This window comes from Stegostoma tigrinum, chromosome 19, assembly GCF_030684315.1.
Source record: "Stegostoma tigrinum isolate sSteTig4 chromosome 19, sSteTig4.hap1, whole genome shotgun sequence".
In the NCBI taxonomy this organism is placed as follows: domain Eukaryota; kingdom Metazoa; phylum Chordata; class Chondrichthyes; order Orectolobiformes; family Stegostomatidae; genus Stegostoma; species Stegostoma tigrinum.
The window spans coordinates 13,657,414-13,683,738 of record NC_081372.1 but is presented as its reverse complement, the minus strand read 5'-3'; the positions used below and the strand labels follow the sequence as shown (position 1 = coordinate 13,683,738).

Here is a 26,325-nt window from a genome sequence, read left to right as displayed (position 1 = left end):
TCTGATATACTAGTCCCCTACCCAACTGGCACACCCTTTACCTGAAACACTAGTCCCCTAACCATCTGGCACTTTACCCTCCATTCACCCTGACCTCACACCTAGCTTTTGTACTTACTGTTTGATGGCAGCTATCAAAGTGGATCTCTGAGATTTTGGACCTTTAAACTTCAGAAACGGCAGCTAACTGCTGTGAGAAGGGGGTGAGGTTTGCCCTCCCCTGACAGTAGTGTGTTACAAATTAACTGTCAGAATGGAGGTATTGCTCAGTATTTCTGAAGGAGCTCGGATCTGAATCTCTTGTTGGAAATGCACAGGTCTCTCCTTTCATAAAAAGTGAAGGGTGGAATGGGGTTTTTTTAATATAGATATAGAATCCCTAAAGTGTGGAAACAGGCCCTTTGGCCCAACAAGTCCACACTGAACCTCAGAGCATCCCACCTGGGCACATCCTCCTCTAACCCACTTGAAAACTATGGTCAATTTTGCATGGCCAATCCACCCACCCTGCACACCTTTGGACTGTGGCAGGAGACCAGAGCACCCGTAGGACACCCACGCAGACATGGGGAGAATGTGCAAACTCCGCACGGACAGTCGCCCGAGGCTGGAATCGAACCTGGGTCCCTGGCGCTGTGAGGCTGCAGTGCTAAACACTGAACCACTGTGCCACCCTGGTGCTCTGTGGGAGATTGCAACTCCTTGGAAAATCTGGTCCAACATATATTTTTAGTAGTGTCAGAAGCATACTGAACACCCTTTTGCTGTCAAATATCGAATTAAACGTTCTATTTACCTTTGATTTGCATAGATATTTGGAGATCAATTTGATTCTCACACTTGGCAGATGCCAGTATATAAAATACTTTAGGGGTATTTATCCACCACTTCCTAATTTGTCTAATTTTAATATTAATCACTGCTGATAAAAGGATCACCCCTTTCAATGGTGAATTGTTGGTTCTATTTAGTCTGAGAATAATATTGTATTTGCACCATACTTTTACACAGAATACATTTAAGGAGTCCATGTGCTGTGTACATACATGTCGTGACCTCAGCTACCTGTTGGTTGCCTGTGTGTTTGTAATCTGCACACAGAAATCGATTGGCTGTAGTAATGTCTGCTTCATAACTTTTAAAAAATTGTTTTACTGTTTTAAATAAACTCACCCACATTGTTAGTAAATCCCCGATGATCAGGCCATTATTATTTTCATGTCAGCACACAGACTTTTGGTCTCTCAGGAATTAAGGAATACAGGAATGCGTGGAAAGACTATCAGAATAGGAACAGAAGTAGGCCATTCAGCCCCCTGAGACTGCTCCACCATTCAAATAGGACCATGGCTATTCCAACATTCCTCAAGTCGGCTTTCCTGCCTTTTCCCCTTAACCTTTGATTCGTGATGGACCAAGAATCAATCCATCTCTGCTATAAATATGCGCAAGGAGTCTGCTCCCAAAAGTTCTCTGTAGAAAGGAGTTCCAAAGATTCACAACCTCCTGACAGAAGAAATTTCTCCTCATCTCATTCTTAAATCGGCGACCCTTTATCCCGAGAACATGGGGCGAAGGCAGGAACACATTCATGGTCATTTTAATCGGCTGTATGGTTTGTTCTGCTTCCATTTCTTACATTCTTATTTAAAATGTGTCTGTTTTAACCCATGGAGATCAGCTCCAGTAATGTCGTTAGGTCCAGTTAAGATATTTTAGGATCATAGAAGCTTTACAGTGCAGAGAGAGGCCATTTGGCTCATCGAGTTCTGTTCCAACCCTTCAAAGAGCATCCCTCCCAGAGCCAGCCCATGACTGTATCCATTTCCCATGGCCAATCTACCTAACCTGCACATCGTTGGACTTGAAAGGAAACTCACACAGACACAGAGAGTGTGCAAACTCTACACAGGCAGTTGCCTGAAACTAGAATTGAACCTGGGTCCCTGGTGCTGTGAGGTAGCAGTGCCCTGAACCACGATGCTGCCTTCCAAAACTTGATTTAAATCTGAAACATGGCAGTGAACGGTGGGGCCAGCAGATGGGAAGACAGACAGTGCTAAACGTACCAAGAACATCAGCCAGATCCATACAAAGAGACAGATAAGAGCTTAGTTTAATACCATGTCCTGCTGGATGCTAGCTCTGATAGATAAACAGATTATTCAAAATCTTTACCGGGGTCACATTCTCCTGATCTTTGCACGAGTCTTTATCTTCGCCATCACTGCCTGCGATTTCCTTTTCCATTTCCTTCTGCCCCATCTGCTGCCAGATAATTGCCTCCTGCTCGCATTCTTTCCTGTACAAATTATTTCGGTCCGACACACTTGCTCGCCGCACCACCGTCCTAAAAGGAAACAGGATACTGGCATCACTATCTGCATCAAGCTTCAATTTAGAACTATCCTTTGTCTACCAGGATTGGATCAACGCACAAGTGCTTACTGTGCACACGCTGGGGCTAGTCCAGTCCTTAATTTAACACACAGGACACAAGCTTGGAGTTCTTCGTTCCCTCACTTTAAGGAAAGGAATATTAACAGTTGTTTGGTAGCACACAATTTGCATGTTGCTGAAAATGTCATCTTTTGTCAAAGCTTTTCATCTTTCACTTTTCAGGACAATTCGCCATAAATACCAAAATAAAGAGAAACAATATTTTTACACTATATGACAAATAAATGCTATCTGAAGTGAATTTCGATTGATAAATGCTTAGCTACCTTTTAAATGTATCTGTGTAACATCTAAACCACTGTGCAGGATGTCAAATACCACATTCCACCATAAGCCTTCCTCCAGCCTGAAAAATACCCATTAATCATTAGATAATAAAATGTGAGGCTGGATGAACACAGCAGGCCCAGCAGCATCTCAGGAGCACAAAAGCTGACGTTTCGGGCCTAGACCCTTCATCAGAGAGGGGGATGGGGTGAGGGTTCTGGAATAAATAGGGAGAGAGGGGGAGGCGGACCGAAGATGGAGAGAAAAGAAGATAGGTGGAGAGAGTATAGATGGGGAGGTAGGGAGGGGATAGGTCAGTCCAGGGAAGATGGACAGGTCAAGGAGGTGGGATGAGGTTAGTAGGTAGATGGGGGTGCGGCTTGCGGTGGGAGGAAGGGATGGGTGAGCGGAAGAACAGGTTAGGGAGGCAGAGACAGCTTGGACTGGTTTTGGGATGCAGTGGGTGGGGGGGGAAGAGCTGGGCTGGTTGTGTGGTGCAGTGGGGGGAGGGGACAAACTGGGCTGGTTTAGGGATGCAGTTGGGGAAGGGAAGATTTTGAAACTGGTGAAGTCCACATTGATAACATTAGGCTGCAGGGTTTCCAGGCGGAATATGAGTTGCTGTTCCTGCAACCTTCGGGTGGTATCATTGTGGCACTGCAGGAGGCCCATGATGGACATGTCATCTAGAGAATGGGAGGGGGAGTGGAAATGGTTTGCGACTGGGAAACCCATTAATCATTACACTGTTTCACTGTTTCCTATTATTCTGGCAATTTACTATTAATGGGATAGTAGGAACTGCTGATGCTGGAGAATCTGAAATAACAAGGTGCCCAGCTGGATGAACACAGCAGGCCAAGCAGCATCAGAGGGAGCAGTAAAGCTGATGTTTCGGGCCTAGACCGAGATTTTTCTGAAGGAGGAGGCCTGAAACTTGTGATTCTCCAGCATCTGCAGTTCCTATGATCTCCAGGCCCGAAACGTTAGCTTTCCTTCTCCTCTGATGCTGCTGTGTTCATCCAGCTCTACACCTTGTTAATTTAGTATTTACGTTTTTTTTGTCCATTTTCTTTCACGAACTATGACTTTTCTCACAAGCCTATGGTGTGTATTGAATGCTTTTTAGAAGTCCATGTACACCGTGTGAACAGCAAAGGGCTTCAAAGGGTTTCTGCAAGTTAATTCATTACAAATTTCCCTTAACCTGCATTTTTCATGTGACTATTAATCCAACCTCACACATCAGAAGTTTCCCCAACACAGAAGTTAATCTAAATGGACTGTAATTGCTAGTCTTATCTTTAGAATGTTTGGTAAACAAGGACATAATTGTCCAGTTGTCCGGCAACACCTGGGTCCAGGGATATGTGAAAGGTTACTGGCAACGCCTCTGCAACATCTGCTCTCACTTCCTTCAATATTATTGGATGTATCTCATCTAGTCCTGTTTGCCTTATCAAATTTAAGTTTTGCCAGCTTATCCAAAACCTCGTCTTTGTGTGTTTTAAATACTTCTAGTGACTACGTTTCCTTCTACGTAACTAATATGCTGAATTCATCTTGTAGTGAAAGGCAGATGCATAGTATTAATTTACACCTCTAACATGCCTAATGCCTCCATATATAACTCCCCTTTTGGTCCCTAATTCATCCTACTCCTCCTTTCACCATCCTTCTTTTATTGGTGCACCTGTAGAAGACTTTAGGTTTACATAATCATAGAATTCCTACAGTGAGAAAGCAGGCCATTTGGCCCATCGAGTCTGCACCGACCCTCCAAAGAGCACCCATTGATCTTTCAAGATCCATTACAACATTTGCTGTGTGTTATGTCCCAAAGTTAGTCTGACCGCTTACTTTGGAGACATGACTGCATCATAGCAAGTGGCCAGAGGGTATAAAAGTCTTACACACTTCTTATTGGGGTCGCATGAAGATGCCCTGTGAATTAAAGCATGCTGCTGTTTGTAACCTAACACCTTAACTTTAGCCCAGGTAGTAGTATGCCTGAGAACATCTGCTGTTAGCAGCCACCTGTAATGAATATCTGCAGACATGTGTTCTTAAGAGTCATCATACTGGACTCAAGACATTAACTCTGTTTCTCCAAAGATGCTACCAGACTTGAGGGGTTTCTCCAGCATTTTCGGTTGTTATTTATAATAACTATCTGTTGGATCCTCCAATGCCATATCATTTATGCCTTGTTTATTATGTCACGAAGGATAACATGAGCATTGCCACAATATATAAGGAGGAAGGCACAGAGGAGACGTCAGAGGGAGGTTCTTCACCCAGAGAGTTGTAAGCGCATGGAATAGCTGACCAGTGGTAGTCGTGGAAGCGGAGTCATTAGTGACATTTAAGCGACTGTTGGACATGCACATGGACAGCAGTGAATTGAGGGGAATGTAGGCTAGGTTATTTCATTTTTGGATTAGGATTATTCCACGGCACAATATTGTGGGCCGAAAGGCCTGTACTGTGCTGTACTTTTCTATGTTCTAAGTTCTATACCCTGTAGAAGGGAAAAGCTGGTTAGCAGCAATGGCTGTCTATTCAATACTCCAATTTCAATTCGCTTCAGAATTAACAGTCTCAGTGCATGATGTCCAAACAACAACTGCAGAAGTTTATTGTCCAGATTGTGAATAGGTGCGTTCAGCATGATTGCGATGGTCAGCAAAGCACACTAAACCAACAAAGTCTGTAACAGGTGTACCACCTACCCAAAAGCCTTTCTTGAGACCTGTATGGTATCAACAGATAGTGGATGTGTTTATGCAGAACATTTGGCTCCATAGACCAAGCCAAACCCCAGAACAACACACAAAAGTGAGCAATGAGGCAGCACTGGCACAAAGGCAATTGTTAAGAAGGTGAACAAACACAAATACGTCAAGGAGTTGCAGAGTCATTCAAATGACAGATGAATATCGGAAGATGATCAAGTTCTTTTCTATTATTAACCTCACACTTTTCTTGACATTCTTGACCATCACCAGCAATCTTTCCTGGACACCCACAGTGGTGCAATGGTTAAAAAGAAAAGCATAACAACACCACTTCTTCCTCAGGAGGCTGAGGGAATTCAGCATGTCCACAAGAACCCTCAGCAACTTTTACAGATGCACCTCAGAAAGCATTCTATTTGGGTACAGCACAGCTTGGTACGGCAACTGCTCTGCCCAGGACTGTGAGAAACTACAGAGAGTTATGAACTCAGCCCAATTCATCACGCAAGCTAACCTTCCATCCATTGAATCCATCTACACTCCTCACTGCCTTGGAAGGGCAGCCAATATTATCAAAGACCCCACCTATCCCAATTATAATCTCTTCCAACTTACGCAGAAGCTTAAACTCACATATCATCAGGTTCAAGAACAGCTTCTCCCTCACTGTTATTATACTTTTTTGTTGGCCCCTCAAGATTCAAATCTAATGTTGATCTTGCTTTTGCTTACTTTCTTTGCAGCTATAACTTTGTATTCCTTACTGTGTTCAATCACAGTACGATCTTTGTATGGTGTGAGTTGCCTGTACTGCATGGGAACAAAGCTTTTCACTGTACGTAGGTACATGTGACAATAATAAATCAAATTTTTAAAAAATGTGAAGGTGATCAGAAATTTTTAGAACTGTCAGCATCACATGTCCTGAAAGGGCACAAAACCACACACTAAAAGCTAAAATCGACATAGGATCTAGTACCAACATATTTTTACCACTATGCGTCCTGAAAGACATGAACCTCAGCAGGTGGCATTCCATAGTAGAACCAACAAGAGACTGTCTCACAGTGTGTAGCACATAACAAATTCCATGAGCAGGAATCACATTACAATGCCAATAGGCAAACATATCTTGCCTTCTTGAAACTTTCTAAATAGATACCAATGGTCCAGCAGTGGTAGGACTACCAGTGTGCACACAGTGGGCAACTATCTGTGTGGGTTTCCTCCGGGTGCTCCGGTTTCCTCCCACAGTCCAAAGATGTGCAGGCTAGGTGGATTGGCCATGCTAAATTACCTGTAGTGTTCACGGATGTGTGGGTTATAGGGGGATGGGTCTGGGTGGGATGTTTCAAGGGGCAGTGTGGACTTGTTGGGCCAAAGGGCCTGTTTCCACACCATAGGGAATCTAACATCTGAGTGCTGTCACAGTTCAGATGCTTCAAACCACACTGTGGCAAAACAGACCATATAACATTATTGTGGACTACCTACAGCACATGGACTGCAGCAGTTCACTAGGCGGCACACTACCACCTTCTCAAGTGCGATTAGGGATGGGCAATAAATGCTGGCCAAGCCAGTGACACCCACATCCCATGAATGAATAAAAAACAAAGTGCCATGCAATCACTGAAGTTGAGGAACGTTTTCAAAAGCCAGCGTGAACGGCTGTAATCAGCAACTGCCGAAGATCGGCTTCTACAAAAGTTGCAAAAGGTCATTATGCAGGGATGGCCTGGCAATATTAAGCAAATACCCAAGAAGTGTCATTCATTTTGGGGATACGAAGATGAACATGGTGCATCGTGATAAGTCATCTCCAAGGACAAACAGCAAAAGCAACATGGCCACGTTACACCAAGAACACATGGGTATTGAGTGCACAAGACTGCTAGCATTAAGGTTGTGTACCGGCCTGGGGTGAATCAGGATATTCAATGCCATGTGGATGGATTTGAGGCATGCCAAATGTATCAACACCAGCAACAGACAGAACCTCTACATCCAGTTCTTTCACTCCTTAGAGAAAAAGTCGTAACAGGCCTATTTGCTGTGCATGGAAAAATATTACATCCTTGTAATGGACTACTTCTCCAAATTTACCAGTGTTCAAATTTACCAGTACCACTATAAGCATGACTAGTGCTGACATGATATGTGTTACTTATAATTTATTTGGTATCCTGGAAAAGGTGGTGTGTGGAAATCCACTGCAATTCACTGCTAACCCTTTTGAGGGCATGCATACTAAATGGCAGTGTCAAACATAACATCATCACCCCACTATCCACACTCAAATGGTTTTGCAGAACAATTTGTGCGTACCATCAAACCAATGATCATTAAAACACAGAACATAGAACATTACAGCACAGTACAGGCCCTTCGGCCCTTGATGTTGTGCCAACCTGTCATACCAATCTCAAGCCCATCTAACCTACACTATTCCATGTACGGCCATATGCTTGTCCAATGACGACTTAAATGTCCCTAAAGTTGGCGAATCTACTACTGTTGCAGGCAAAGCGTTCCATTCCCTTACTACTCTGAGTAAAGAAACTACCTTTGACATCTGTCCTTTCTCTTTCACCCCTCAATTTAAAGCTATGCCCCCTCGTGCTCGCCGTCACCATCCTAGGAAAAAGGCTCTCCCTATCCACCCTATCTAACCGTTAAAAGTTAAGGAACAAAAAACATTTTTTTTTGCATTTCTTGCAACACCAATGGACTACAATCGCCTTCCATGCATACATTGTGTTGGGAAGTATGCATGAGATTGCCCAGGATCTGTAATTCTCTAAATAAAAAAACATAAGAGCTATGCAGGCTGTAAATCAGAAACAATTCCATAATTCTTTAATCATTCCCAGAATCAAGACATTCTTCTTCAAAGATAGATACATAACAAGCAAGATGGTAGAGAACTACCAAAACAATGCACCAGTTTGAAATGGAAGTTCGGAATATAAACGCTTGGATTCCAGCAAAACATTATAAAATATGCAACCAACCCAGATCACATAGTCATCCCTGATCATGGTGCTGCATTGTGAAGGAACAGAAGCCAAATCAGGCCAATAGGCAATACACCAACCATACACAAAGAAATTGAGGAAAAACACCTGACAATGGTGATTGTGCGGTGATGTTGAGTGACAGCAAATAGCAGAAAAGGCCACTAGGTTGTCAAACCAGGGCAACAAACAGTGCCATGCAATTCTACAGATTGTATACCATCACCAAGTCAGGATAAGTTGGGAAACCTCCAAAGCATCATATTGAATTTGAATGGTTAATCTGTTTTATCTGCTCATACAATGATCAAATTGACAATGCATCTACGAACAACCACATATATACATTGAACAGTGAGTGATCATGTGAAGGAACATCAGACACTGTGAGCCCATTGCAGTGACATGGGGCACAAAGCCACTAGCCAATTTCCATAACACCATCAAACTGACAGAAGGGGAGGTCAGTAACTGTGCAGCAGGAAGAGAGACAGCGTCACCTTTAGACTGTCTCTGACACACATTCTGACAGCTGCTTTCAAAGCGTTCTGGAGACCTGCTGTCTCGGTCAGGAAAAAACAGACTTTGGAGAATGTGGGAAAAGATCATTTAAAGCAGAAGCAAAACCATATAAAATACCAACCAGCTTCCCTCAGGTATGATGTCATGAAGCTCGAATATCAGTAAATTTAATTCTGATTAATTTAAGTACATAATAGGGACCAGGGAAGTGATTAAAAATGTACATTTCCAAAGCAATTTCCTCATGTGTGGTGAATGACATGATGAGTCAGGAATTGAAAGCAGTCAGATGCGCAGCTTGGTGTCCAAATCGAAGGAAGGATATACTTGCCTCGGAGATGGGACAACAATATTCACTAGGTTGTACACTTGGATGAAAGTGTCGGCCTGTGATGAGAAGCTGAGTTGATTCTGCCCATATTTTTTAGTGTTTAGAAGAATAAGAAAAAATGTCATTGCATCAAACAGTCAGAAGAGGCTCGACAGCATAAACACAAGAGAGGCTGTTTCTGCTGATGACCAAATCTAGAACATAGAACATTACAGCGCAGTACAGGCCCTTCAGCCCTCGATGTTACGCTGACCTGTGAAACCAATCTGAAGCCCATCTAACTTACACTATTCCATTATTATCCAAATGTTTATCCAATGACCATTTAAATGCCCTTAAAGTTGGCGAATCTACTACTTTTGCAGGCAGGGTGTTCCACGCCCTTACTACTCTGAATTAAAAAACCTACCTCTGACATCTGTCCTATGGGGACAGTCTGAGGATAAAGAGCTTATTATTCAGTACAATAAAAAAAAGAACTGTGGATGCTGAAGAGCTGAAACAAAAACGGAAATTGGAGAAACTCAGCAGGTCTGGCAGCATCTGTGGTGAGAAAAACACAGATGAGTTAGCGTTTCAAGTCCAATGATTCTTCATCAGAACTGAAACGAACAAAAATACCTTCAGAGATTGTGAATTGTTACAATTGTCTATCCGAGTGGATTGTGGACGTTCAGTCATAGAGTATGTTCAGGTCTTGGATAAATGGATTTTGGGTCTCTCAGGGATCAAAGAATACGGGGAGCAGGCAGTACAGTTGAGGTAGAATATAATACGCACATAGGGATCAGAGTATGCCATTCAGCCTTGTGAGCCTGCTGTTCAATTCCAAATTCATGGCTCATCAATCACCACCCTGAAGGTCCATTGACAGTATGGGATATGGGGATGTGACAGGATCAGCTATGAAAGTATTGAAGATTTGGGCCAGATGATATACACATACTGTAATTCAAAACATAGCAACTGGCTGACAGAACTAGAACATCAGAGAGAAAAGTTTAGGGAAGGATAACTTTTGTTTCCTGTTGGATCCTGTTTTTCACAGTTGTGCTTTCATTCAGAGTTATCTCTGTTCTGTCATTACTACCTACTCCATTTCAAATCCTGTTTTCTCTAGAATCATTACCACTCCATTTGTCTTTTGCTCAATGACATCTTTGATTTCCAATCTCCTTTAACTTTCCCTGATTGCCTTTCTATTACATTTGCCCCTCACCACAGCATTAAAACCATGACTTTTCCACCTCTTCACTTCTGAAGTCATTAGACTTGAAACATTAACTCTTTTTCCCCCTCTCTACTGGTGTTGCCAGACCCACTGAGTTTCTCCTACACTTTTTTTTATTGCAGGTCTCCAGTATTTGCAGAGTTTCACTTTTATTCAGATCCTTGTTAGTTTTTCTTTTGCTTTCCCCAGTGAAACAATGTCTAACTCTCTCAATTCAAACATAATGAACAGTAATTGGAGTCTGTTATTCGCCCATCTGCTCCTTCATTGAATAAGATCACGGATGATCTTCTACCTCAGCGCCACCTTTCCATGCCAGCCCCACATCCCTTTGTATTCAGAAAATTATCGACTTCTGTTTGATTATATCTAATGACTTAGTATCCATGGTTGCCATTCCAGGATTCACAAACCTCTGAGAGGAGAGGCATGAGGAATCATTCAGGGTTTCCTGCTTGCCTTGGGAGGATACATCTTGATCAAGCTCATGGGAAACTTGTAGTGATTGGAACAATGTCAGTCAGGTGGACCTCGAGAATGTGAGATCCCTAATTGGGGCTGTTAACCTGGTCCAATCAGGAAGCACTGGCTGACATATAAACAGGAGTGCCAGAGATTCTATTCACGCTAGGAGCCGACTCTAAGCTGGCTGGACCATTGTCAAGTACTATGGACGTGGAAATGAAGGATCATTTGGTGACAGGATACCTGCCTTCATGGAGTTCTTTCAAATTCCAGATCATTTATGTTCAAAGCCAACAACCAAAATTACTAAGGCCATTTTCATTTTACATATAAAGGATAAGGTGGGACCCAGAAAGATAGCTAAAGAATCCAAGAACTGCAATTTCCTTGGAAGGCGACATCCAAATGAATCAAACGTCTAAGTGTTGCCATAGAATGAGAGTTTTCATTAATTAGGGCTCAAATACTAACCCTCGACTTCCAGCACTCGAGGTTCTCCTGCTTAAAGATGACTTGTTCTTGCCCTGTGACTTCAAGATGCTATCATGTTTGTGCTTGAGCTGTCGAAGCAAAACTCTGAACTCCTCATCATCACAGAGATCTGCAATGGAAAAGTAACATTAGTCCTATTCAGAGATAATAAAATGTGAGGCTGGATGAACACAGCAGGCCAAGCAGCAACTCCTGAGATGCTGCTTGGCCTGCTGTGTTCATCCAGCCTCACATTTTATTATCTTGGAATTCTCCAGCATCTGCAGTTCCCATTATCTCTTAGTCCTATTCAGACTGTTTTAAGACAACAATGGACCATTTTGAGATTGACCTCAAGCTCTCTTTCCTGCCTGTGGTATGACCCAATGGCAGCAAACTTGCATCTCCTGAAGATTGTAGGTTAAGTCCCACAGTTGATTTTTAAGCTTTTCGAATTGTGGCTGACCCTGTAGTGCCAGCACTTTAGGAGTGCTGCACTGTCGAAGGTGCCAATTCTCAGACAAGATTATTCAAGTCATAGAGTCACAGGTTATAAAGTAGTGGCACTGAAATCCACACACAAGGTCAAATTTCCTTGCTAGTTCAAGATTATCTGATACGATGAGTGTGTGAAATAATAGAGTCATTGGAGAGAATATCCATGGTCTCCCACTGGTGTACTACCAGGCTGTGTAGCTTTGCCACTGTCTATGCCCTAATTCAGGGCCTCAAGCGTCTGACTATTGACCATTTCATACCCAGCCTCAATTTTGTGGCTGGCTGGAGGATTTCAGGAGTGCGGAGGGTGGCACAGGGTAAGTTATAGCACAGATGAAAAATTTAAAACAAGATTTTCTGTTTGCCATCATAAGCACATCACCAGAATTTTAACAGCACAGCCAATAAAGACACTTGCAAAACTAAAAGCAGCTAAACATTTCTGATAAGAAACAGTCTAAAATACGAAAGCTGAACGATCTGCACTTACAAGGACAGATAAGACTCTAAAATGGGACTGAGACATTATTAATATTTTAATGAGTTATAAACAGAGATAAAATAAGGGGTTGAGTGCAGCTTTAGTCAACAGCTCCATTAAAATGGTATTACATTTCTGACTAGACAGCAGAATCAGATGGATGCTTGTGACTTCTGTGATATTCCTATGGCATTCAAGCCTTGGACCTTATCCCTTCCCCAGCCTTAATCTGCTTCCGTTAGGCAAGGCAAATGGCGCCAACCTTATATCTATGACTAACCAATTGGTGTTTCTTTCAGGTTTGTCTTGGCATTGAGACTTGCACCATGAGCTGTCAGCAATTCTGCAATTTGCATCTACAGGAAAGAAATGCAGAAACAAGTTTACATTTTAACAGTGGGATCACAGGAAAAGTTAATGCAATTCCTCATTCCATTGCAACTGTTCGAAACAGCTGGTCTGGCAGCATCTGTACAGAGAGAAAAAATTAGCGTTCTGAGTCCATTATGATTCTTCTCTAGAGCTGCAGACTACCCAGTCTACTGTAGTTTGAAAGAACAGTCATACTGTCTCGAAAGGCTAACTCTGCTTCTCTTTCCACAGATGCCAGATTTGTTGAGTTTTTTCAGGATTCTCTGTATTCATTTCAGATTTCTAGCATCTGCAGTATTTTGCTCTTGTTCAAAACAGCTGTCTAACTGACCCTTGGAATGATAGTAGAAGGAAAGGGGCTTTTTTTTCTTAATGAACTGCCACTCAGAGCACATTTTCCTGTTCCACTGATAGTTATTAATAAAAGTCACTTTAAAAGGAACCTATTTTAGGACAGTCCATTTATTTTGTTCCTCATGACAGATATAATTGGAGAAAAAAACACTTGCATGCATATGCTGTCCTCTGGCAAAAGCAAAGGGAAAGGTGCTAATCCGGTGAATGTGGAAGTGAAAAGTTGTGAATCCTATCCCCTAGTCATGAAATTCTTTTATTAAGCAGTTATTTTGCAAGTATATGAATCGCTGACTAATAATTTTTTTCACATGTATTGGTCAAGAGGGATGAAGTAATACTGGCATTAACCAATTTCAGAAATGCAACTAGACCACTGGTGGTGCTGGGGTAGCAACATATATTTGCTCCTTTTTTTATAGTGCAAGTCTGTTTCATAACATCTGTCCTAACTGTGTTTTAACCGACGAGGGACTCGCTACATAGAACATAGAACATACAACAGTACAGCACAGAACAGGCCCTTCAGCCCACGATGTTGTGCCGACCATTGATCCTCATGTATGCACCCTCAAATTTCTGTGACCATATACATGTCCAGCAGTCTCTCAAATGACCCCAATGACCTTGCTTCCACAACTGCTGCTGGCAACGCATTCCATGCTCTCACAACTCTCTGTGTAAAGAACCTGCCTCTGACATCCCCTCTATACTTTCCTCCAACCAGCTTAAAACTATGACCCCTTGTGTTAGCCTTTTCTGCCCTGGGAAATAGTCTCTGGCTATCAACTCTATCTATGCCTCTCATTATCTTGTATACCTCAATTAGGTCCCCTCTCCTCCTCCTTTTCTCCAATGTCAAAAGTCCGAGCTCAGTCAACCTCTCTTCATAAGATAAGCCCTCCAGTCCAGGCAGCATCCTGGTAAACCTCCTCTGAACCCTCTCCAAAGCATCCACACCTTTCCTATAATAGGGCGACCAGAACTGGACGCAGTATTCCAAGTGCGATCTAACCAAAGTTTTATAGAGCTGCAACACGATCTCACAACTCTTAAACTCAATCCCCCTGCTAATGAAAGCCAAAACACCATATACTTTCTTAACAACCCTGTCCACTTGGGTGGCCATTTTAAGGGATCTATGTATCTGCACACCAAGATCCCTCTGTTCCTCCACACTGCCAAGAATCCTATTCTTAATTGTGTACTCAGCTTTCAAATTCTAACTTCCAAAATGCATCACCTCGCATTTATCCAGGTTGAACTCCATCTGCCACCTCTCAGCCCATCTCTGCATCCTGTCAATGTCCCGCTGCAGCCTACAACGGCCCTCTATACTGTCAACGACACCTCCGACCTTCGTGTCATCTGCAAACTTGCTGACCCATCCTTCAATCCCCTCATCCAAGTCATTAATAAAAATTACAAATAGTAGAGGCCCAAGGACAGAGCCCTGTGGAACACCACTCACTTCCAGGCAGAATATTTTCCTTCTACTACACTCGCTGTCTTCTGTATCCAGACAGCTACGTTCCCCTGTATCCCATTCTTCCTGACCTTCTGAATGAGCCTACCATGGGGAACCTTATCAAATGCCTTGCTGAAGTCCATATACACCACATCCACAGCTCGACCCTCGTCAACTTTTCTAGTCACATCCTCAAAGAACTCGATAAGGTTTGTGAGGCATGACCTGCCCCTCACAAAGCCGTGTTGACTGCATTTAATCAAGCCATGCTCTTCCAGATGGTCATAAATCCTATCCCTCAGAATCCTTTCTAACACCTTGCTGACGACAGACGTGAGACTTACTGGTCTGTAATTGCCGGGGATTTCCCTATTTCCTTTCTTGAAGAGAGGAATTACATTTGCCTCTCTCCAGTCCTCAGGTACGACTCCAGTGGAGAGCAAGGATGCAAAGATCTTCGCAAGTGGCGAAGCAATTGCATTTCTCATTTCCCAAAGCAGCCGAGGACAAATCTGGTCTGGGCCTGGCGACCTGTCAATCTTAATGTTTGACAAAATTTTCAGCACATCAGCTTCCTCTATCTCTATTCATTCCAGCATGCACACCTGCTCTTCAAAGGTTTCGTTCATTACAAAGTTCGTTTCTTTTGTAAAGACAGAAGCAAAAAACTCATTTAGTGCTTCCCCTACCTCCTCAGACTCCACACACAAGTTCCCTATGCTATCCCTGATCGTCCCTACTCTTTCTTTGACCATTCTCTTGTTCCTCACATAAGTGTAAAATGCCTTTGTGTTCTCCCTAATCCGTTCTGCCAAGCCTTTCTTGTGCCCCCTCCTGGCTCTCCTCAGACCATTTTTGAGCTCCTTCCTCACCTGCCTGTAATCCTCTGGAGCTAAGCTTGACCCTAGCTTCCTCCACCTTATGTAAGCTACCTTCTTCCTTTTGACAAGAAGCTCCACCGCTCTCGTCATCCAAGGTTCCTTTATCTTACCCCTTCTTACCTGTCTCAGAGGGACATATTTATTCATCACTCGCAACAACTGTTCCTTAAACAGTCTCCACATGTCTATAGTGCCTTTGCCATGGAAAAATTGCTCCCAGTCCATGCTTCCTAACTCATGTCTAATCGCATCATAGTTTCCTCTTCCCCAATTAAATATCCTCCCATTTTGCCTAATCCTCTCCTTCTCCATAGCTATGTGAGGCAGTTATGGTCACTATCACCAAAATGCTCTCCCACCACAAGACCTGATATCTGCCCTGGCTCGTTTCCGAGCACCAAGTCTAGAATGGCCTCTCCCCTCGTCGGCCTGTCAACGTACTGAGTTACACACAAAGCAACAGAATCGTTGTGGGTTTGAACAAACACATATTTTGGTCAGACATGACCAGTTTTTTCCTGGGTGTGGAACACTGCAACTAATATTGCAGCACAACAGCATCGCTCTGTCAATGTCTGCATTGTATCGTTTGCATGTCAAACTTTAACAAAAATATCATTCTTGGATTGTGGGCATCATTGCATGCTTTCAGGAGGAAACCCAACAAAACTTGCGAGAGACACATCTTAGTCCAACATGTCTTATACACTCTAAAATGGAGCCCCAGTAACACCAGGAAATTAATTTCCAAGTATTACTGTTTTATTTTAAACCTCCTCTGTTACATATCCTTTGTTGAATATCTGGAGGTAGGTGGTTAGTGTTAAGAAGAAAGGCTGGACAAGGTATCCCCTGGAGTTAATTAGACTTAATTAGAACATATAGAATCCTAAGAAGTCTTAACATGATACATATGGGAAGGATGTTTTATTCTTGTAGGAGGATCTACAACAAAGGGTCACAGTTTAAAATTAAGGCTTGCAGGTTTTTTTCTGCCCCCCTCACAGAGGGTTGGAATGTTCGGAACTCTCTTCCTCAAAAGGAAACAGAATCTTGAATATTTTAACACAGAGGGAAACAGTTTCTTGCGAAGTAATGGGGTGAAATTTTATCAGGGTAGACAGGAATCTGGAGTAATCAGATCAGCCATGATCGTGTTAAATGGTGAAGTAGGATCTAGAGATCAACTTCCAATTTGTATCTCTGTTTCCTTTGAAAAACTAGTACTGACCATATTGAGCTGCTGCAGTTGAAAAACACTCCTTGAATTGTCACTGGAGGGAGTTCAGGATTTTGACACGACCATGATGATGGATCAAGCCACCTATTTCCAAATTGGTCACCCTGCACCTACTACCATTATCCTAATAGGCAATGTAGTTTGTGGAAGTGTTGTTGGAGCTGTATTGATACATACCACAACCAGTGTGTGCTAGTTCTGCACACAGATATGTAATAACCTGTATGGGGGTGTTAACAATGTTACCAAGGATTGAAGCAACTTGCAAGCTGCCACTCGGCTTGTCCATCAATCTGGCTCGATAGCCCAGCTTTGAAAAATCCCAGAGCTGCCCTTCACTCAGATTTGAGTCCTCAGCTTGGAAATGCCATTTTTTTTCAGCTGGGTTCCACATGTCCTCAGGGAGATGATACCCTGACGCTTCCCATCTTACTGACGCCATTAAACGACAGACAGAGTCATACAGCATGGAAACAGACCCTTAGATCCAACTGGTCCATGCCGAACATAATTTCAAACCAAACTAATCGCCCTGCCTACTGCTGGCCCATATCCATCCAAACCTTTCCTATTCATCTACTTATCCAAAATGTCTTTTAAATGTTGCAATTGTACCTGCATCTATCCACATGCAACCACTCTCCATGTAAAAAAAAATCCATGTCTTTTTTAAATGTTTCCCCTCTCATGTTAAAAACGTGTCTCCTAGTCTTGAAATCCCGCTTCTTAGGGAAAAGACGACTACCAGTAACTCTACCTATACCTTGCATTACGTTATAAACTTCAATAAGGTCACCTCTCAACCTCCAATGCTCTAGTGGAATAGGTCCCAGCCTTTCCATACAACTCAAACCTTCCAACAACCTGGTGAGTCTCTTCTGAAGTCTCTCCAGCTCAATAATATCCTTCCTATAAATGGGCGACCAGAACTGGACACAATATTCCAGAAGAGGCCTCACCAATATCCTGTACACCCTCAAGATGATGTATAGAACTGAAATGTTCTTCTATAATGGAGGACAAAATATTGGCAGAGAATGGCTTGCTAGATGAGGCTGGTCTAATTAGAGATTGAGAATCGAAGAGTCACATATATGTTACTGTTGCTGAAAGCTACGATCGCATATTTTCTCCTCACTTCACCTTTCTAACTCTCTCAAACCCATGCAGCATGTTCCAGTCTGCTTCAGCCAAAGTAGATGTCATGGGTGCAGGATGCCAGGAGCTGACAATCTTTCAATGCTGTTCTATGCCTGTTGACTATGAAATATGCAGGAACAGACTGCCTTATGTCACCTTCTGCCCAGACTAGGCATTCATCAAATCAGAATCTAAGACTCCAAGCGATATATCAAAAGAAATAGGAGCAGAAGCCGGGCATTTGGCTCATTGTATTTGCTCCACCATTCAATGAGATCGTGGCTGATCTGATAATCCTCAACTCCACCTTCCTGCCTGGAATTCCTTGATTAAAATTCTATCTCAATGTATTTGAATATACTTATTGACCCAGCCTTGACAGCGCTCTGTGGTAAAGAATTCCACACATTTGTTATCCTCTGACAGAAGAAATTCTTCTTCAACTCTGTTTTAAACAGCTAACCACTTAACGTGAGATTATCAAGATAATAAAATGTGAGGCTGGATGAACACAGCAGGCCAAGCAGCATCTCAGGAGCACAAAAGCTGACGTTTCGGGCCTAGACCCTTCATCAGAGAGGGGGATGGGGAAAGGGAACTGGAATAAATAGGGAGAGAGGGGGAGGCAGACCGAAGATGGAGAGTAAAGAAGATAGGTGGAGAGAGTATAGGTGGGGAGGTGGGGAGGGGATAGGTCAGTCCAGGGAAAACGGACAGGTCAAGGAGGTGGGATGAGGTTAGTAGGTAGATGGGGGTGCGGCTTGAGGTGGGAGGAAGGGATGGGTGAGAGGAAGAACCGGTTAGGGAGGCAGAGACAGGTTGGACTGGTTTTGGGATGCAGTGGGTGGGGGGGGAAGAGCTGGGCTGGTTGTGTGGTGCAGTGGGGGGAGGGGACGAACTGGGCTGGTTTAGGGATGCAGTAGGGGAAGGGGAGATTTTGAAACTGGTGAAGTCCACATTGATACCATATGGCTGCAGGGTTCCCAGGCGGAATATGAGTTGCTGTTCCTGCAACCTTCGGGTGGCATCATTGTGGCACTGCAGGAGGCCCATGATGGACATGTCATCTAGAGAATGGGAGGGGGAGTGGAAATGGTTTGCGACTGGGAGGTGCAGTTGTTTGTTGCGAACTGAGCGGAGGTGTTCTGCAAAGCGGTCCCCAAGCCTCCGCTTGGTTTCCCCAATGTAGAGGAAGCCGCACCGGGTACAGTGGATGCAGTATACCACATTGGCAGATGTGCAGGTGAACCTCTGCTTAATGTGGAATGTCATCTTGGGGCCTGGGATAGGGGTGAGGGAGGAGGTGTGGGGACAAGTGTAGCATTTCCTGCGGTTGCAGGGGAAGGTGCCGGGTGTGGTGGGGTTGGAGGGCAGTGTGGAGCGAACAAGGGAGTCACGGAGAGAGTGGTCTCTCCGGAAAGCAGACAGGGGTGGGGATGGAAAAATGTCTTGGGTGGTGGGGTCGGATTGTAAATGGCGGAAGTGTCGGAGGATGATGCGTTGTATCCGGAGGTTGGTAGGGTGGTGTGTGAGAACGAGGGGGATCCTCTTAGGGCGGTTGTGGTGGGGGCGGGGTGTGAGGGATGTGTTGCGGGAAATACGGGAGACGCGGTCAAGGGCGTTCTCGATCACTGTGGGGGGAAAGTTGCGGTCCTTAAAGAACTTGGACATCTGGGATGTGCGGGAGTGGAATGTCTTATCGTGGGAGCAGATGCGGCGGAGGCGGAGGAGGAGGAATTGGGAATAGGGGATGGAATTTTTGCAGGAGGATGGGTGGGAGGAGGTGTATTCTAGGTAGCTGTGGGAGTCGGTGGGCTTGAAATGGACATCAGTTACAAGCTGGTTGCCTGAGATGGAGACTGAGAGGTCCAGGAAGGTGAGGGATGTGCTGGAGATGGCCCAGGTGAACTGAAAGTTGGGGTGGAAGGTGTTGGTGAAGTGGATGAACTGTTCGAGCTCCTCTGGGGAGCAAGAGGCGGCGCCGATACAGTCATCAATGTACCGGAGGAAGAGGTGGGGTTTGGGGCCTGTGTAGGTGCGGAAGAGGGACTGTTCCACGTAACCTACAAAGAGGCAGGCATAGCTGGGGCCCATGCGGGTGCCCATGGCCACCCCCTTAGTCTGTAGGAAGTGGGAGGAGTCAAAAGAGAAGTTGTTGAGTGTGAGGACGAGTTCAGCTAGGCGGATGAGAGTGTCGGTGGAGGGAGACTGGTCGAGCCTACGGGACAGGAAGAAGCGGAGGGCCTTGAGGCCATCTCCAAGCGTAGGCCCGACAAGTCCCCCTCCACCGACACTCTCATCCACCTAGCTGAACTCGTCCTCACACTCAACAACTTCTCTTTTGACTCCTCCCACTTCCTACAGACTAAGGGGGTGGCCATGGGCACCCGCATGGGCCCCAGCTATGCCTGCCTCTTTGTAGGTTACGTGGAACAGTCCCTCTTCCGCACCTACACAGGCCCCAAACCCCACCTCTTCCTCCGTTACATTGATGACTGTATCGGCGCCGCCTCTTGCTCCCCAGAGGAGCTCGAACAGTTCATCCACTTCACCAACACCTTCCACCCCAACCTTCAGTTCACCTGGGCCATCTCCAGCACATCCCTCACCTTCCTGGGCCTCTCAGTCTCCACCTCAGGCAACCAGCTTGTAACTGATGTCCATTTCAAGCCCACCGACTCCCACAGCTACCTAGAATACACCTCCTCCCACCCACCCTCCTGCAAAAATTCCATCAACTATTCCCAATTCCTCCGCCTCCGCCGCATCTGCTCCCACGATAAGACATTCCACTCCCGCACATCCCAGATGTCCAAGTTCTTTAAGGACCGCAACTTTCCCCCCACAGTGATCGAGAACGCCCTTGACCGCGTCTCCCGTATTTCCCGCAACACATCCCTCACACCCCGCCCCCGCCACAACCGCCCTAAGAGGATCCCCCTCGTTCTCACACACCACCCTACCAACCTCCGGATACAACGCATCATCCTCCGACACTTCTGCCATTTACAATCCGACCCCACCACCCAAGACATTTTTCCATCCCCACCCCTGTCTGCTTTCCGGAGAGACCACTCTCTCCGTGACTCCCTTGCTCGCTCCACACTGCCCTCCAACCCCACCACACCCGGCACCTTCCCCTGCAACCGCAGGAAATGCTACACTTGTCCCCACACCTCCTCCCTCACCCCATCCCAGGCCCCAAGATGACATTCCACATTAAGCAGAGGTTCACCTGCACATCTGCCAATGTGGTATACTGCATCCACTGTACCCGGTGCGGCTTCCTCTACATTGGGGAAACCAAGCGGAGGCTTGGGACCGCTTTGCAGAACACCTCCGCTCAGTTCGCCACAAACAACTGCACCTCCCAGTCGCAAACCATTTCCACTCCCCCTCCCATTCTCTAGATGACATGTCCATCATGGGCCTCCTGCACTGCCACAATGATGCCACCCGAAGGTTGCAGGAACAGCAACTCATATTCCGCCTGGGAACCCTGCAGCCATATGGTATCAATGTGGACTTCACCAGTTTCAAAATCTCCCCTTCTCCTACTGCATCCCTAAAGCAGCCCAGTTCGTCCCCTCCCCCCACTGCACCACACAACCAGCCCAGCTCTTCCCCCCCACCCACTGCATCCCAAAACCAGTCCAACCTGTCTCTGCCTCCCTAACCTGTTCTTCCTCTCACCCATCCCTTCCTCCCACCCCAAGCCGCACCCCCATCTACCTACTAACCTCATCCCACCTCCTTGACCTGTCCGTCTTCCCTGGACTGACCTATCCCCTCCCCACCTCCCCACCTATACTCTCTCCACCTATCTTCTTTACTCTCCATCTTCGGTTCGCCTCCCCCTCTCTCCCTATTTATTCCAGTTCCCTCTCCCCATTCCCCTCTCTGATGAAGGGTCTAGGCCCGAAACGTCAGCTTTTGTGCTCCTGAGATGCTGCTTGGCCTGCTGTGTTCATCCAGCCTCACATTTTATTATCTTGGAATTCTCCAGCATCTGCAGTTCCCATTATCTCTAACGTGAGATTATGTTCCCTGGTCCTAGACTATCCCACAAGGAGAAACATACTGTGACTGTGCCAAGGCTATTGTAGGTTTTGTTGATAAAAAGGGACATGCTGTCAAAGCCTCATATCTTGCATTTATCAGCACAGATGCAAGAATTCAAAATTTTAAAACAAGCAATGATTCACACAATATACTGGCTAGTTGGCAGGACAGTTCTGATTGTTGTGGTGTTGCCATGGAACTTGTTCTTATGATGGAGAATCATATGGTAATGAACCATATCCTGCTCACTTTTGAGTGTCCTGATCCCAGTGTGTCTCCTAAAGGGATTTGTCCTTACTGACTGTATTCGAACACATTACAAAACTGCACAGAGCTCACCAGAAACATCCAAAACGCACTGAACAAAAAATGTAATAATTGTACACCAATTGTAAACAATGATGTGCATTTGGTGAAACTTACCTATTTTTCCCAACTCATCTGAAATTGACAGATTAGTTAAGTTGAATAATTTTCTTGTTACTTTGAACAATATTTATCCAGGAATCCAATTAAAAGCCTCTTGAGTGGAGATAACGCAGTGTGGAGCTGGAGGATCGCAGCAGGTCAGGCAGCACCGAAGAAGCAGGAAAGCTGATGTTTTGGGTCGGGACCCGAAGAAGGGTCCTGATCTGAAACGTCAGCTTTCCTACTCCTCTGATGCTGCCTGACCTGCTGCGTTTCTCCAGGTCCACACTGCGTTATCTCTGACTCCAGCATCAGCAGTTCTTACTATTCCTCTTGATTGGAACTGTTTTTGACCAAGGCTGGCATTAAAGGATTTCGAATATATTGTTTGTTCTAGTCCCACTCGTAGAGCACTGCACCTAGGCTGACATTGCAGTATGAAGGGAATGAATCTTAAATGAGATGTTAAACTGTTGCCCTGACTGCTGCCTCAGTTGGATGTAAAATCTTCCATGGCATGATTCAAAAGAAGAGCAAGGGACTTATCTCCCATGTCTGGCTCAATATTTATCTCTTTAACCAACATCACCAAAACAGATTATCTGATTGTTATCATAATGCCATTTAAAATTACCTGCAGTAAAACAGCAACCAAACTCAAAAATGTGTTAATTGGTTGTAAACAGACATCATAAATGCTACAGAAATGCAACTCCTTTTTTCTCGCCTTTCTAAGAAATGTGCGCACAAGACAACAATATCTCAAGTTATAGACAGCGACTGACCTGACCCCAGCAGGCAGCGGCATGCAATGGTTCCCAGCCATCATTGTCCTTGATGTTTACTTTGGCCCCGTGCTCGAGAAGCAGCTCAGCAACTGTACAGTACCCATTGGCAGCCACCACATGTAGCTGGGGAGAGACAGGGAAAAAAAGATCTTAAAGTAACTGGTCACTGATCTACAAATCAACAGCAGGACAATAATCAATATCAAACAGTAGTATCCAGAAAAGACTAAGGGAAACTCCCACAGAGAAGAAACAAAATTATCATTTGGATTGCAGTGTATGTCAGATAAAGGACTTATGTGCCTTGGGACCTATTACCCAGTTAAAGGTGCTATTTGAATGCAAGTTGTTGTGTGACACTGAATGTGGTGTTAAGGCACCAGCACAGTAGAATACAGTGGGACAGGCATTCACTTAAGGCAAACAGATGAGTGCTGGGATTTATTATGCAGTAGCATTCTTTGTGCTTTGCTTTCCTCATGACTGTTGCAGCCACATGCTTTCAAGATGTTATAAGCCATTTTGCTCCAAGCTAATCTTCATGACTGAACGCTGCATCAATACATGTACTTCATTTCTAATTTACAAAAAGCTTTGATATTTGGAAAGCAAGCTTCCGGCAAACAATATCATTATCAGCAATAGTGTAAACCGAGCATCCACAAACTCGCCAAACTTGACGACACTGAACACCTACAATTCTTAGTTCCCAAAAACTACCAATCTAGGATAATCAGAAATTCTCCGAATAGTGGACAGTCATACCTAAATAAAAGGACTTGTAAAAACGGCAAATAAGAGTTGAAGCCTGGGATTAAAGTTGGCTAAATAACATTCTGAATGATTATTGCTTATAGAATACCTACAGTGTGGAAGCAGGCCAATTGGCCCATCTTGTCCACATCGACCCTCAGAAGGGCATTCCACCCAGACCCAGCCTTCTATCTTATCCTTATAACCCTGCATTTTCCATTGCTAATCCACCTAGCCTACATATCCCTGGATATCACGGGCAACTTAGAATGGCCAGTTCACCTAACTGTACATCATTGGATTGTGGGAGGAACCGGAGCACCCGAAGGAAACCCACACAGACACAGGGAGAATGTTCAATCTCCCATGAGCAATATATCCTTCCTATAAATAGCAAAGTCAGATAATTAATCTCAAAATTAACATCAACAGGTTTATCAAAAAGTCTGGTCATTACAGGTCAACATCAGATAAGTTATCTAAGATTTAATGACATTAAATACAAAATTGCAGTTTGGGATCAACCAAACAAATCCCCTGTCAATTGGAACAAAAACAGAAATTGCTGGAAAAGCTACCCCACATATCTCCCTGTTTTCTGCATATAAACTGATGTTTTCCCAGCCACCATCAGTTCTGAGGAAGGGTGACTGGACCCGAAACGTTAACTCTGTTTTTTCCTTCACAGATGCTGCCAGACCCACTGAGCTTTCCCAGCAACTTTGTTTTTGTTGCTGGAAAAGCTCAGCAGGTATGGCAGCATCTGTGGAGAGAAATCAGAGTTAACATTTCGAGTCCAGTCACCCTTCCTCAGAACTGTCTAAATAGATGCTATTTATTCCAGAATAGTAAGAGAAGTGAGGGAGGATGTAAATTTGGAAAATAAGTTCATGTGGCAGTCATTTTTGAAAAAGGATCATAAAATAAATCCAGGGAACCCACGTACTCTTTGTTCTTGCTTCAAATGTCATGCAAACATTAAAACAAATATGAGGTTGCACCTTCAAGGTCAGAATACCTGATAAAATGTAGGCTTCTCTGCATTAACTGTTGACAATAATTGCATTAGAATTGAGATAAGGTAATAAAGCTTAGGCATTCTTACCATGAATATGGCTGATTTCATTTCCAAGACTTTAGTTCAATAATTGTAGGGTTAAATCAAATTATAAATAATATTGCAATGAGCATGACTTCCCACATTTGCTACTCTTTGGGTTCAGCCAGTGGTAGGGTTAGGTCAACCTGCATCCAATGGTGCCAATTCTACTTACCAAGGTGGCACCCTGAGCATCTCTTGCATTCAGATCAGTGCCCGCCTGAATACCTTCTCTGATGTCTACCATCATTTGCTGTTCTACCGCAGTGCGGGTTCGGTCAATTTTCTCCTGAGTGATCCCTGAGCAAGATTTGAAGACGAAAGCCAGTTAATTCCTGTCAGTTTTAACAACTAACAATTCCTTGTTAGTTCCCACACTGATCACACGCAAGCTATACACAGGGAATTTGCCAACATTATGGATGTAAGGAAAAGGGCCGTGAAGTAGATCAGCAAGAAGTTATGTACATCCAGGAAATGGAAACATTGAGCGTAGAAAGTTTAAAAGCAGACCAAAGTCAGAGCTGTTAATAATTGATGGCTACATTGTTCGAAAATGTGCTTGTTTATATGGGTTGATTGGCGCATGAGAGTTTAGGTACACCTCTCAGCATCCAAACAAGAAAAGTGTTTTGCCTTTGAAAAATAATTATATTTGACTGTCTGTTGTATACAAAATAACTAGAAGTAATATAACAGAGGAGCGTAAAAAAACCCCAGTAAATATCACCGAGATAGGGGGTGTCTGTATTTTAAGTAACTGGTCAATAAGTTAATACAACATAATTTTTTCTTCATGTTGGTTAATTTGTTGTTCCGGTATAGTGAATTTGCAGAAATAATAGATGGCAGCAAGGAATCTATGTAATTCATGGTAAACTTGGTAAATGTCACTCTGTTCCTCCTCTCAAAGCTAGATTTCACCATGAGTTGAGCAGGAATCAGCTTCCCAACTCTAGTTGTTTGTATTCCTGGAAGTTCCATCATTTCCAATGGCTCTTCCCTGCCAGTCAGCTGACCCCTTTACCATTCTCCGATCTTCCACACATTACAACTGATAAATAAAAACAGACATGACTTTTTTTTCTTGCTTACTCAGAACAATGTTCAGGAGATTAATCTTCAATTGATGGAGACTCAAGGATAATTGTGGAGGACACTCAATTCTAATAACACTAACTGGTTTCACTTATACACAGGATTTCACAGGACATATAGCAGAAATACGGATCACTCGGCCTAACCTATCCTCATTGATTGTTACATTCCACTACAACTT

General features: G+C 44.1%; 1 protein-coding gene across 1 annotated transcript in view; it reads right to left on the bottom strand.

The window, feature by feature from the left end:
• Positions 1-26,325, bottom strand: part of LOC125461511 (protein phosphatase 1 regulatory inhibitor subunit 16B-like) — a 167,334-nt gene that overhangs the window by 5,704 nt on the left and 135,305 nt on the right. The window contains exons 6-10 of the mRNA XM_048550372.2: positions 25,222-25,346; positions 23,192-23,317; positions 12,762-12,837; positions 11,503-11,632; positions 2,179-2,350 (exon numbers count right to left, since the gene is read on the bottom strand). Coding sequence (XP_048406329.1) covers positions 2,179-2,350; positions 11,503-11,632; positions 12,762-12,837; positions 23,192-23,317; positions 25,222-25,346 — 629 coding nt within the window. The remainder of the gene's footprint in view (positions 1-2,178; positions 2,351-11,502; positions 11,633-12,761; positions 12,838-23,191; positions 23,318-25,221; positions 25,347-26,325) is intronic.